This window comes from Lutra lutra, chromosome 16 (genome assembly GCF_902655055.1).
Source record: "Lutra lutra chromosome 16, mLutLut1.2, whole genome shotgun sequence".
NCBI lineage: Eukaryota > Metazoa > Chordata > Mammalia > Carnivora > Mustelidae > Lutra > Lutra lutra.
Window position 1 is genome coordinate 16,659,175 of NC_062293.1, and position 14,635 is coordinate 16,673,809.

At 36.0% G+C, this 14,635-nt stretch overlaps 1 protein-coding gene across 9 annotated transcripts in view; it reads left to right on the top strand.

The window, feature by feature from the left end:
- CDC27 (cell division cycle 27) overlaps window positions 1–14,635 on the top strand; it is a 74,127-nt gene that overhangs the window by 34,205 nt on the left and 25,287 nt on the right. For 4 of the 9 annotated variants that reach the window (XM_047707116.1, XM_047707114.1, XM_047707115.1 and 1 more), the window contains exons 9-12: window positions 2,238–2,371; window positions 9,868–9,967; window positions 10,988–11,195; window positions 11,399–11,571. In XM_047707116.1, coding sequence (XP_047563072.1) covers window positions 2,238–2,371; window positions 9,868–9,967; window positions 10,988–11,195; window positions 11,399–11,571 — 615 coding nt within the window. The remainder of the gene's footprint in view (window positions 1–2,237; window positions 2,372–9,867; window positions 9,968–10,987; window positions 11,196–11,398; window positions 11,572–14,635) is intronic. The other 5 variants (XM_047707118.1, XM_047707113.1, XM_047707117.1 and 2 more) reach the window with 3 other exon arrangements.

A 14,635-nucleotide genomic window follows, 5' to 3' on the forward strand; every position in this document is an offset into this window, starting at 1 on the left:
AACTTGCATAAAGCCAGCTATTTCTGATAATAAAGTTTTTTTTATGGCAGATTCTTATAGATGTATAGTAACTTTATAGTAAATGTGTAGTAAAATAAAAAATACTTGACAGTATCTTTATAATAAATACTGCAGCAAGTCTTGAGACTTTTTAAGTAATGTACTTATATATAGGTCTATGGCATTAGAGGCCAAAGTGCCATTTGCTTCAGATAGTTCTGTGGTAAAGGATTACCTTCTGTGAAAAATAAGTTAGGTTGTGTATTTAAAATGCATATTGGCATCCTTAATAGGTGTTTAAGAAATGGAAGCTAAATAAGTCATACTGGTAAATGACTGATATAAACCCTTAACCCTCCTAGAGATGTTTGTTCTTCTTTTTACTCCAAAAATTCCTTAGAGTCTGTGAAGTTTTGTTTCTATAATAGCTTCTTAATGAGTAATAATAGAAACTCTGAGACTAGTAAAAAAGAAAAGGGGGGGGCTGCAAAGTATTTGATGTATGGATTACTTTAAATCTTGTTTACAAGAGTTGGCAGCTACCTGAAGTATAATTGTAGAAATCAGTTTATTACAATTACAAGAAGGCATAGTAGGATACTAATCAGCATACCAGGTGACGTAAGCCAAAACGAGGCAAGCCATAGCAATCAAGGACAAGTTAGTCAGTGCTGGGTAGGTGATTTCATTGCCCAAACAACAAAGCCACTTGCTGTCTCCTCCTCTTCTGCTCCTGTTCTCTACTTCCCCTGCTATAAGACATTCATAGGAAAGTTCTACTCATAGGTCTGCTGTCGTATCAACTAAAAATATCAAACTGAATATTGTGTATACAGTACACAGATCTTTGTTAAATAAGGAAGGGCCAGAAATGACCTTAAAGTTTGTTCCTTGGGTGAATGTAGAGGTTCCATCTTGGGGAAGAAGAAGAGGAAGGATTATAAAGTTTTATTTTGAGGTGGTGGTAACTTAGATAAAACTATTTCATGGATAGTCATAGGGGAGAGAATATGGCCTGATATGGTGATAGAAATAATAAAGTTGTCAAAATAGCCAGGCCGTCCCAGGAAAAGAGAGTAGCAAAAGAACACAGAGCATACTTAATTTAAAACAGTGGAAGGAAGAAGAGCCTGCAGATGAAGTGCTAGGACAAATAATCAAGATACCATACTATTTTGGAAGTTACACAGTTTCAAAAAGGAGGACATGATCATTCATGTTGAATACTGGAAAGGCCAAAATAAGGCTTTCATATCTGATGAGAAAGTTATTAATTATCATTATAAAGTTTGAGAATTATGTACAGTGGGTATCAAAGTAATAATAAGTTTTGAAGAAAATTATCTGGTATTTAAAAAAAACTAAAAATAACCATTGATACGACAGTCACAGATCATTTTATAAAGAAGCCAAGTGATGGAAATGAATAGAAGTAAGTTGATAAATTAGAGAAGACAGAGGGACAGGAGGTCTTTTTACTCCTCCACGGGAACAGAGAGCAGTTAATGGGAAATTGAACACACTACAAAGAAGTGTTAATTCTAAGAGCAGAATGCTTGGAATATGGAAAATAATCGGGTAGTTTTTAAAAATGTATTCCTCTAAACTACTATAGAATATCTTTTAAGTGTCAAAGAAGGGATGTTAAATCTTACTTACTATTATTTTTATATTAGATCATAAATCTGAGTTAGATTATAAATCTAAAGAGTAGTAGCTCTTAAAATTCTTGTAACACTTAGCCCCACCTGGAAAATGTGTAATAACTGTCTTTTTAGGAATTTTTAGGAAGTTTGAGCCTTTCCTTAAAAACTAAATTAAAAAATGGAAGGCTAGTATAAAGATAAAAGTACTGAAGTTAAGCGGACACCTGGGTTGCTTAGTCGGTTAAGTATATGTCTTCAGTTCAGGTCATAAGCCCAGGGTCCTGGGATAGTCCCTGCTCAGCGGGGACTCTGCTCCTCCCTCACCCTCTCCCTCTGCCACTTCTCTAGCTTGTGCTCTCTCTCACTCTCTCTCTCTCAAATAAATAAATGAAATCTTAAAAAATACTGAAGTTAAAAGGATGAAATAGTTTGATGTTGATCCTAACATATTAATTAACATTAATAATGACAATAATTTGTGTTTACAGATAACAAGTATGTGTTATGAAATCTTGCATTGAGAAAATGTAGATGGGAGCATCATGGTGTCTTTTACCATTTTCAGTGCAATTTATAATTCACAAACCTTAGACTTTTCGTGTTTTACAGTCTGTTGCCAGAATCGGCCAAACTGGAACAAAGTCTGTCTTCTCCCAGAGTGGAAATAGTCGAGAGGTAACCCCAATTCTTGTTGCACAAACACAAAGTTCTGGCCCGCAAACAAGGTATTTATTATGATGTCATTATTTGATATTGTTGGCTTTTCTTGCTATAAAACATGATTTTATTCACTTTAGGCAGGTTTTTACTCTCTCAAGAATTCTAGAATGACTATTATAAATTTTAAATATGTCAAATTAGAAATTTCTAGGGGTGTCTGGCTGGCTCAGTCAGTAGAGCATGCGACTCTTGATCTTGGGGTTGTAATTTTGAGTCCCACACTCGGTGTAGAGATTACTTAAATATAAAATCTTGGGGGAAAAAAAAAGGCATTTCAAACTTACTGAGAAGACTAGTGTAATTTTTAGTTGAGTATTTTAATACAAATCAAGACAAAAGTAACCAAAATGTCTTTTTATTTTACTCTGATTCCCTCATGAATTTGTTTAAACTAGATATTCTGAACACTTCTCCAAAATAATTTTCTTATTACATGACCTTCATTGGTCAAATACAGATAGGTTTCATTCTCCCCTTCCCCCATTTTGCACTTCTATATACAGATCATAAAATTAATCTTCTGGTTAATCTTTAAATAATGAATCCACTGCCACACAGAAATGGTGTTAAATAGGGTTTCTCTTTTCTGTTGAAGTATTCAAAAACAAACCATAGCTAATATTTTAGAAGAATGATATATGTATCAGAAGTTTTAAAATAGATACACATGTACATAAACCTTAACTATGTAAAAGGCCTCTATTTCTGAAATGCCAGGATGGCAAGTCTCATGAGTGCCAGCTCACAGACACATGACAGGGATTGCCTGAGGCTCAGTTATGAGAAGGAGCCTGAGGCCTCCTGCAGAACAATGTTATATAGGCTGAGTAAATGCTAATCCTAAAGAATATATAAACATAATTTACGGAATTATATATTTCACTTAAGCTAAACAATTATACTAACTTTAATAAACATCTATTATTGATGATTTTATGGTTTTTTTTGTATTTTTTATTCCATTTTCTCTCCTTTATTGCCTATCTTAGTTTCCTACAATTGCTGTAACAAAGTTCTTGCAAACTAGATGGCTTAAAACAACAGAAGTGTATTCATTCACAGTTGTAGAAGCTACAACCCAAAGTCAGGGTGTTGACAGGACCATACTCCCTCTGAAGCCTCCAAGGGAAGATCCTTCCTTGTCTTTTCCAGCTTTTGGTAGTCCCAGGCATCTTTAGTGGATGAGAGCATAACTCAGTAATGTGCCTCTGTCTTCACACGGCCATCCTCCCTGTGTGTCTCTATATCCAAATTTCCCTCTTACAGTCATACTGAATTAGAACTCACCCTAATGACCTCTTCTTAACTTGATTACATCGACGAAGAGTCTGAATTCAAACAAGTCACATTTACAGGTACTGGTAGGGCTTCAGCATATTTTGGGGGGAAACACAGTTCAACCTAACACTGCCTCATTAATAGTTACTCTGTTTTGTCTTTTTAGAGGCCGTTTTAGTGTTTATAGTATATATTTTAACTTACCAAAGTCTATCTTCAAATAATGTTGTACCACATCATATATAGTATAAAACCTTATAACAGTGTGCTTTATGCCCCTCTCCCCATCTTTATGCTATTGTGGCCAGAGATTTTACTCCTACATGTGTGTAAACCCCATTTACATTGTTATAGTTTTTCCCTTAAATAGTTGGTTATCTTCTAGGGAGATTTTTTAAAATAAGAAAAATCTGTTTTGTATTTACCCACGTATTTACTATTTCTGGTGCTTTTTATTTCTTTCTATAGGTTCACATTTCAATTTGGTATCCTTTTCCTTCATCTTGAAAGACTTAAAATTTCTTATAGTCCAAGTCTGCTGGTAATGAATTTTTTCAGCTATTGTATGTCTGAAAGAGATTTTTATTTCACCTTTGTTTTTGTTTTTGAAAGATATTTTCACTAGATATAGAATTCTTGTTCATGGGGGCGCCTGGGTGGCTCAGTGGGTTAAAGCCTCTGCCTTCAGCTCAGGTCACGATCTCAGAGTCCTGGGATCGAGCCCCACATCGGGCTCTCTGCTCAGCGGGGAGCCTGCTTCCTCCTCTCTCTCTGCCTGCCTCTCTGCCTACTTGTGATCTCTGTCTGTTAAATAAATAAATAAAATCTCTTTAAAAAAAAAAAAGAATTCTTGTTCATGGTTTTTTTCTTTAAAGATGTTGTTCTACTGTCTTCTAGCTTGTTTTGTTTCTGACAAGAAGTGTGTCTTATTATTTTTTGTTCCTCTGTATGTAATGTATTTCTTTTCTGATGGTTTTACAATTTTCTTTTTATCTCTGATCTTAAGTCATTTGATCATGATATGCTATCATGTAATTTTCCTCTTTCTTGACCTTCAAATTGATTAAGCTTCTTGGATCTGTAATTTCGTAGTTTTTATTAAATTTAGCTAATTTTTGTCCATTATTTCTTCAAGTATTTTTTCAAATCATGTCCCCTCTCCCCTCCTGGGACACTGAGTATGTGTTTATTAGACTGTGAAGTTGCCCCTTACAGCTCAGTACTGTGTTCATTTTTGTTTCCAGTCTTTTTCCTCTGTTTCATTTTGGGTAGTGTTTACCGTTATGTCTTCAAGTTCATTAATCTTTTCTTCTGCAGTGTCTAATCTGTTATTAACCCCAGCCAGGATATAGATACACTTTTAATCTCAGATGTTCTATTTTTCATCTCCAGAAGTTTGATTTGGTTCTCTCCTTTAATATGCTCATTCTTTCTTCTACATTTTTGAGCGTGTGGAATATATCTATAATTATTTTTTTAATGATTTTTAGTGATTTTGTCTGCTGTCTTACTGTGTTATTTCTGGGTCTGTTTTTTATTAATTTTTTTTTCTTTTCACTATAGGTTGTATTTTCCTGCTTCTCTATATGCCTAGTTCTGCTGTTGTTGTTTTTTTATGGCACTTATTAGAAATTTTACATTGTTGAGTGCTGGACTATTTTATCTTCTTCTAAGTATTTCTGTTTTATTCTGGGAGGCAGTTACTTGTTAAGACTTTATTCCTTTTAGGTCTTGATTTTTAAGTTTTGTGGGTAGGACAAGAGTGGCCTTTAGTCTAGACTAATTTTGCCCCACTATTGAGGCAGTGTCCTTTGAGTACCCAGTGACCTGTTGAGTATGAGGTTTCTTCATTCTGAGCTATTCCCAGTCTAGGGTGAGCCCCAAGAATTGTTCTGCCAGCTCCTTTCCAGTATTTTTTTCTCTAGATTCAGGTAGTTTTCCTCACTGTAATACTATAGTAAGTTCTGATACTAATTACCCAGACACAGCATAGACTCTGCAGGCTAAGATGATAGTCCCAGCAAGACTTAATAAATCTTGTTGACTTGGCAGCTACAATTTCAGGGTTTCCCTGGGCCACATTCATTTCTGACCAACTACCTACAAATTTGAGGGTTCTTGCTACTTCCTGAGGTTTAATATGCTAGAACAATTCATAGAATCTAGTAAGTTCTGTACTTAAAGTTTTGTTATAAGGTATTACCAGTCAGGACCAGACCAGGACCCAAGACCCCATAGGATGAGGTCTGGGAGGGTCCTGAACACAGAGCTTCTGTGTCTTTTCCCTTAGGTAGGACGTGTCACCTCAACAGTGCATCAGTGTGTTCACCAACCGGGAAGCACCACTGAGTTTTGGTAGTGAAAGTTTTTACTGGAGTTATATTACATAGGCCTAATAGCTTGTGTCATTGTTCATGTGATTTAACTCATTCTCCAGCCACCCTCCCCTTCCTGGAGAAGGTCAGGCTGTTAACAGCCAACTCAAAGCTTCAGCCTTCTAGTCACTGGTTGGTCTTTCTGGCAAGGCTAGCCCAGTATCCTGAAACTGTCTGGGGCCCCACCACAAGTCCTTTCATTAGCATAACTCAGGTGTGGTCTCAGTCCCACCTTGAAGAACAAAGACACTCATATCACTTGAGAAATTCTGAGCATTGGGGCGCCTGGGTGGCTCAGTCGTTAAGCATCTGCCGTTAAGCATCTGCCTTCGGCTCAGGTCATGGTCCCAGGGTCCTGGGATGGAGCCCCGAGTCAGGCTCCCTGCTCTGTAGGGAGCCGCCTTCTCCCTCTCCCACTCCCCCTGCATATGTTCCCTCTCTCGCTCTCTCTTTTTCTGTCATATAAGTAAATAAAATCTTTTAAAAGAGAGAGAGAGAAATTCTGAGCATTTTGAAGCTGCTTCTCAAGAATTCAGGACAAAGACCAGATGAGGTTTTTTTTATAACATGCTTAAACGGTTGCACTACTCAGTTTCAACTGCAGATTCTAGGAAAACTTCCAGCAGATCTTTGAAGCTCTCCCTCTTTGTAGCTCCCCTTTCTAGTAGTACTCTGACCTTCCTATTCCAGCTGCCTTCACTTCCTGGAAGTCTCAACATTTTCTCAACACAGGAAGTCCACTGACTTATATTCCCCTTCCCTGCACTGGGTCCTCAGAGTTCTCTTCAGGCATATGTGCTTTTTGTCTGATATCTGAAAAGCATTGTTTGTTTGTTTCTTTCTTTCTTTCTTTCTTTCTTTCTTTCTTTTTTTAGTGTTATTGGTTGTTAAAGATGGGATAGTAAATCTGGTCCATTTTACTCCATTTACCATTGGCAGTGGAAGTCTGTTCTTTTTTTAAAGAAAGTTGTTTTTTAGAGATGATTAGAATAGCGTAGTTCTCTTAGCTAAATTTCCCCCCAAAATTTTGTATGTCATTATTTTCTCTACATGTATTAACCTCTAAAAATCATTTTTATATTCTTTCCAAAGCATCTTCTTTATAATTAGCATTCATATTTTATTATGAAACCATAAAATATTATGTACAAAATTTTTTTTATTTTTTTTAAAGGTTTTTTTATTTATTTGAGATTGAGAGAGAGAACAAGTATGAGCAGGGGGCAGAGGGAGAGGCATAAGCAGACTTCCTGCTGAGCAGGGAGTGGCCTCAGGGCTTGATCCCAGGACCCTGAGATCACCACCTGAGCCCAAGGCAGACACTCAACTGACTGAACCACCCAGGTGCCCCTGCAAAACTTTTTTTTTTTTTAACTGTTTAATATAATTGGCACATAATCACATAGGTAATAAGTGATAGAACTGATTTCAGACTTCAGCAGTCTGATTCTAGAGCGCATTCCTTTCATTCTCAAGTTCCTAGTTAAACAGATGTAAGTTATAAAGAAATTAGTACATTTCATGTACTACGACCAGTGTTTCAAACTCACTCAGTAACCTGATTCATTTTCCTGATGCCTGTCAGACTTTGGACATTTTTTTCTTTTGTCAGATTGGCTTTTGGAGCTAACAGAACCATAATGAAAATTATGATATAGGAGGACTTTGTCTTCTTCATCCTCCTAGCCCCCAAATTATCTTACTATTATTTTTGCTTCTACCCCCACAAGATTGATGTTATACTTATGCAACTTTTTGTGGCTTTTAAGAAGTCTTAACATTTTTCTTAGGCTTGTCCTCCCTATAAACTGTTCTGTAGATGAAATTATTCCCTCCCACTTCTCAGACAAACTGTTTTCCATAATGAGGAAACATTATTGACAACATATAATTCACATTTATAACATAAATTACATCATTCAAATAAAGGATATTGTACTTAAAAATGAATCAGCTTCTGGAAAAGGCAAAACTATGGAAACAATATAAAAGGTCAGTAGTTGCCAGGGGTTGGACGGGGAGGGATAAGTAGGCAGAGCACAGAGGATTAGGGCCATAAAAATATTCTGTGTGACACCACGATGGATATATGTCATTATATATATTCACACATACCTATAGAATGAATAAAACGCAACAGTGAACTCTGTCATAAACTGTAGACTTTATAATATATCAGTGTAGGCTCATCACCTGTAACATAGGGCATGTTGATAAGGGGGGATGCTGCGGGGGAGGGGGCAGGTTTATATGGCACATCTCTCCGTACCTTCCCCTCAATTTTGCTGTGACCCTAATCTCCTCTAAAAAAAGAAATCCTAGGGGAACACCTGGGTGGCTCAGTCAGATAAGCATCTACCTTCAACTCAGGTCATGATCCCAGGGTCCTGGGGTCGAGTTCTGCATCAGACTCCTTACTTGGCGGGGAGCCTGCCTCTCCCTCAGCCTGCCACTCCCCCGGCTTGTGCTCTCTTTCTCTCTGCTCTTTCTCTCTCTCTGACAAATAAATAAAATCTTTTTTTTTTTTAATTTAAAATAATAAGAATAAAATCCTAATTTTTAAAAAAATGTATCGAATCACCTGGGTGGTGCAGTTAAGCATCTGACTCTTAGTTTCAGTTCAGGTCATGATCTCAGGGTTATGAGATCACACTCTGTATAATAGGGCTCTGCACTCAATAAAGAGTTTGCTTAAGACGGTCTCTCCCTCTGCCCCTCCCTCTGCCCTCTGTCTCTAAAATAAATCTTTTTTTTTTTTTTTTAAAGATTTTATTTATTTGTCAGAGAGAGAGAGGAGAGAGAGCGAGCACAGGCAGACAGAATGGCAGGCAGAGGCAGAGGGAGAAGCAGGTTCCCTGACGAGCAAGGAGCCCGATGTGGGACTCGATCCCAGGACGCTGGGATCATGACCTGAGCCGAAGGCAGCTGCTTAACCAACTGAGCCACCCAGGCGTCCCTAAAATAAATCTTTTAAAAAAATAGAAAAATTACAAATGCGTCTTTAAAAATGTATCATAAAATAAAATTGATTCATCAGTCTAAGTGACCTCACTTGCTCTAATCCCTACACTGAGATTCTGTCTTTTGAAAAGGTAAGAGCAGCCTGGGCTTTCTGTACTCACTGGTCAGTGTCTCTTTTGTTCTCAGAAGCCTTAGACTCAAATTCAGGTAACTAGTGGGCTTTCACATAAACTGTAAACCATTTAGTCCATAGACTTACCCTCTCTCAGGTAACTTGTGATTTTTAAGTTGGCTTACTTTCTAAAAATGGAACCCTGAAAATGTCTCAGGGTTTGCCTATTAAAGTTAAAAAAAAAAAAAAAAGTACCTAGGCAATCATTAGATTCCTTTGGCTTTAAACAGAATAAACCTTGATGTGGTTGTTTGAATTTATAAAGAAATAATTGTTCTAATGGTATTTATTTGCTGGCAAATATCCGACATTTAGGCTATCCATGTCCCACTATCTTTTTTTCTCTAACTTGCTATGGTTGCAAATGAGGGCTAGAGAGAATTAGTTTATAGATGTGTTTATCACTTTTTGATCCACAGTTTTTATGTGGGTTGTTTTAAGTTCAAATTAGCAATTTCAGATGGTATGAAGCTCTGTGCTGTAATCTTTATTATTTTATGATAACACAGATAGCTTTTAAATTCTGAGTTTTCATAGAGAGATGATAGAGGACCAACCAAACTCATCAACTTTAGAGTACAAACATGATGAATGTGGTTTTTTTTTTTAATGTATCTCAATTGAAACAAAAGGTAATGGTCATAAGCTGGATTTTGTTTCTTTGTGGTTTTTTTTGTTTTTTATTTTTTGATGTCTGCTTTTATCATTTTTTTAGTACAACACCTCAGGTATTGAGCCCCACTATCACATCTCCCCCAAACGCACTGCCTCGAAGAAGTTCACGACTTTTTACTAGTGACAGCTCTACAACCAAGGTAATTTAAAGATTTCCATATGTCACATTTACTTAATGCTTCCCTCTCCATCTATAATAAGTAAATTCAGAAACTATTTAAATTTTTCTAATTTTTTTTATAAAGCTTTCTATAACATTTATAAATTTTCTTGGTTCTTTAATAAATATTATAAAACATTGTTCAAAAGACAAAATTATTGTGATGTGAAACAGATCAGTGGCTATTAGGCGTTAGAACTTGGAGGGGAAGCTACAACTACTAGAGCATAGCACAAAGGAATTTTTTTGTGTCGTGGTCAGACAGTCCTGTATCCTTATTGTGGTGGTTGATTACACAAATCATGCATGTGATTAAATTTCATAGAACTATCACATCAAAAAAAGTATCTGTAAAAACTGATGAAATCCAAATAAGATATATCATTTAGTTGATAGTATTGAACCAATTCCAGTCTCCTGGATTTGATGGTGGCCTGTGGTTATGTCAGATATTCTCCCTAGGAAAATTAGGGGAAGGATAAATGGAAATTTCCGGTGTATTCTTTGCACACTTCTTTGTACAATTGGAGGACCTCATTATGCCCTTGGTAAATTTTCTTGGCTCCTTGACAAATATTATGGTTAATTTTTAACTTTGACATGAACAATTCAACAATTTTATAACTTATACTAGTTATAATGCTCTCAATTAGGTAATATTGCATCCATTTATTTTCTTATTTTTATTTTTATTTTTTTTTATTTTTTTTTATTTTCTTATTTTTAAATAATAAAGTTATGTACTTTCAGAAAAGAGCAGCAAACAATACTGATACACCTTACACACTAATTCATTAATACAATTTATTTTCAGGATTGTTGCATTTAAAATTAAATGACTTTGAAAATTTTTGTTATTATACATTTTTTTCTGAGAAAAATTTAGACCAATTTTATTTTTTTTTTTTAATATTTATTTTGTGACTAATACTTGAGAAAGGATTGGGAGGTCTTAAAATATATGAGTTTAACAAGTGTGGAATTTTCCTCCTTTTTACAGGAGAATAGCAAAAAGTTAAAAATGAAGTTTCCACCTAAAATCCCAAACAGAAAAACTAAAAGTAAAACTAATAAAGGAGGAATAACTCAACCTAACATAAATGATAGCCTGGAAATTACAAAATTGGACTCTTCCATCATTTCAGAAGGGAAAATCTCCACAATCACACCTCAGATCCAGGCATTTAATCTACAGAAAGCAGCAGCAGGTCTGTTTTAAATGCTTAATATCTTCTTTGTGTTTTATTTTATTTACTTATTTTAAGCAAGTTTTTTAATGTTCATTAAAGTACCTTCCATTTTTTTCTAGATAAATGTTGGAATTTTTGATTATTTTGTAATTAGCCTTTCTAGAAAACCAAACTGTTTTATTGTGTTTTTCTCCTTTGTTTACTATATTGTTTTCTCCTAGAAGGTTTGATGAGCCTTCTTCGTGAAATGGGGAAAGGCTATTTAGCTTTGTGTTCATACAACTGCAAAGAAGCTATAAATATCTTGAGTCACCTACCTTCTCACCACTACAATACTGGCTGGGTACTGTGCCAAATCGGAAGGGCCTATTTTGAACTTTCAGAGTACATGCAAGTAAGTATAGAAAACTGTTATACATGCTTTTTTAGAGATAATTTAAATTTAATTAAAATGCCTGTGATTGAGACAGCTAGATCTTAAAGGTCAATATTTAGGGGCACCTGAGAAGCTTCATCAGTTAAGCATCCGTCTCTTGATCTCCGCTCAGGTCTTGATCTCAGGGTCATGAGTTCAAGTCCCACGTTGGGCTCCACACTGGATTTGCAGCTGCTTGAAATTAAAAAAACAAACAAACAAAAACCAAAAGGTCAATATTTATTATGTAATGCCTTTATATTTATTTTCTGAGCATTTTAATATATAAATAGATCATTTTTTTTCTTGTGTTAAGGGTTGAGTAATTTAAATTTGAGAAGATTGCTTGAGATAGATTTGTAGAGAATCCAATACCTATATTGTTTTTTTTTTTTTTTTAAGATTTTATTTATTTTATAACAAGAAAGCTCAGGTGTAGTGGTTGGGGGGTGGGGACAGAAGGAGAGGGAGAGAGAGAATCCAAAGCAGACTCTGTGCTAAGCATGGAGCTCTACACAGGGCTCAATCTCAAGACCCTGAGATCAGGGATACCTAGGTGGCTCAGTCAGGCGACTGCCTTCAGCTCAGGTCATGATCCCAGGGTCCTGGGATAAAGTCTGACATCAGGCTCCCTGCTCAGCGAAGAGCCTGCTTCTCCCTCTCCCTCTGCCTGCTGTTCTGCCTACTTGTGCTCTTTCTGTTAAATAAATAAATAACTTTCTTTAAAAAAAAAAAATAAAAAAGACCCTGAGAACATGGGGCTCCTGGGTGGCTCAGTCATTATCTCAGAACCAGATGCCGTCGGTTCTGGGTCACGATTCTGAGGTCCTAGGATCGAGCCCCACATCAGGCTCTCTGCTTGGTGGAAAGCCTGCTTCTCCTTCTCTACTGCCCCTGCTTGTGTTCCCTCTTTCACTGTCTTTCTGTCAAATAAATGAATAAAATCTTTAAAAAAAAAAAAGGCCCTGAGATCATGACCTGAGCCAAAATCAAGAGTTGGATGCTTAACCCACTGAGCCATCCAGGCTCCAACATCCATATATTCCTATGTGAAATATTTGTACCCTACTCATTTGGATCTGAAAATATATATTACCATGTAATAGGTGTTTATTATATTTTTTCTACTATATGCGAGTTTCCACTGGGATGAATTTTTGGCATTTAGTATGTTTTATAAACTTCAAAAATGCTATGAAGAAAACTGTATATAATGGAGGACATAATGTCCTTCTCAAACCTTTTATCCTTTTAATTTTAATTACATTTGTTGCTTAAGTTATCTGTTTATACCAGAAAGGGAGACGATTATTAACACAAAGCCAAAGAAAATTCTAATTTCCAATTTAAATTTCCTACCCAGTTTACCTTCTGAGCATTTTCTCTCCCCGGCCATAAACTTAAAAAAATTATTTAAAAGTTCAAGAAATCTATATATTATAAAATTTCTCTAAAATAAATTATGAGGTTTATAACAAAGTTGTTTTTTTTCCCTATTTACTTTCAGCTCCTCATTTATTCAGTGCATGTTATGTCTTAGATTCTCTTCTAGACTCTTTAATAGAGCTAGACAGATAATTGCTTGCCTTTATAGAGCTTGCATTCTAGTAAGAGAGATTGTAAGCCAATACATGTATAAGGACAGAATGCAATAGGTCATAGGAAGGAAAAAATGAAGCATGATAAGGGGATTACAGGACAGTGATATATGGTGCTATTTACTAAAGTGTGCTCAGAGAAAAGAGGTGACTCCTTCATGAGCCATGCAAAGATCTGGGGGTGAAGTGTTCCTCTAGGTAGAGAATAGATAAAGAAGATACCAATTCATGTATTATTGTATGGTAAAGAAGTATTGGGGTTGCTCAGTCGTTAAGCGGCTGCCTTTGGCTCAGGTTGTGATCCCGGGGTCCTGGGATCAAGCCCCGCATCGGGCTCCCTGCTAGGCGAGAAGCTTGCTTTCCCCCTCCCACTCTCCCTGCTTGTGTTCCCTCTCTCGCTGTGTCTCTCTCTGTCACATAAATAAATAGATCTTTAAAAAAAAAAAAAAAGCTGCTGTAGACAGATCAGCCTTATTCATTGCTAGAAGTTCCATATTTGGATAATGAGCCTTTACTGATACATAGGCAAAAGCTGTGTTTGGCAAGCTCCTTTGAAAATTATTTCTAATTTATTATTTCACTAGTACTTTAAAATACATAATTTTTATTATTTACCTCTAATTATAGAGCAGCGTCCCAGATATTTAACTAAACAGAAGCCTTTGTTTCAGCTTAATTTCATGAGTTTTTTTTTCTTTTTGTCTATCCACAATCACTTTTCAGAGGAAACAATAGATCCTGAATAATTAGAAACCAAAAGATTTCCAAAACCTATATTTGCCTTGTAGTTAGGTCTGTCTTCTTATAACCAATGCCTATTGGAAAAACTTACCTGTAACTTTTAAGGGATTTCAGGGAAGTTACAAATCATTAAGCTAATCCTAGATAGTATATGGCCATTTCTTGGGAGTTCCTGGTTTTATAAATGCTGTTTCTGTATTTTCTGCCATCTTCATTTCATTAAGAACAGTCACAATATTTTTTTTTTTCTAAACTAAACTTGACTTTTAGAATTCTGAACTTTTGAATGATAAACTAGGGAACTACTAATTGGTTTCATATAACACAAAGCCTCAAACTTCAAGGTGAGAGAAACTGTTCTGGGAGCTGTGAGTGTGGGGAGGAAAAAAGTAGCTGAAGAGGGACCCTAAAGTCAGTTTAGTGCTGCAGAGGAAAAGGGAATCACTAGCCTGGAGCTGCAGTCCCCCTGCAGGTATGACATTGGTGGGTATGCTCAGTGCTCAACATGCCATAGCATTGGTGGCCAACTGAACCTTACTTCCTCTAAAGTTTTTAACTCAACCTCTTAATAAAAGTCAGGGTACAAGTAGTTTTATGTTACAGAAATCATTATTCTCTCACTTTTCCTGAGAGTGTTATTCTGTAAAGCCATTATTAAAACTTGAAAATGTGTTTTTTGAGAATAAAATAATTGACTTGTCCTT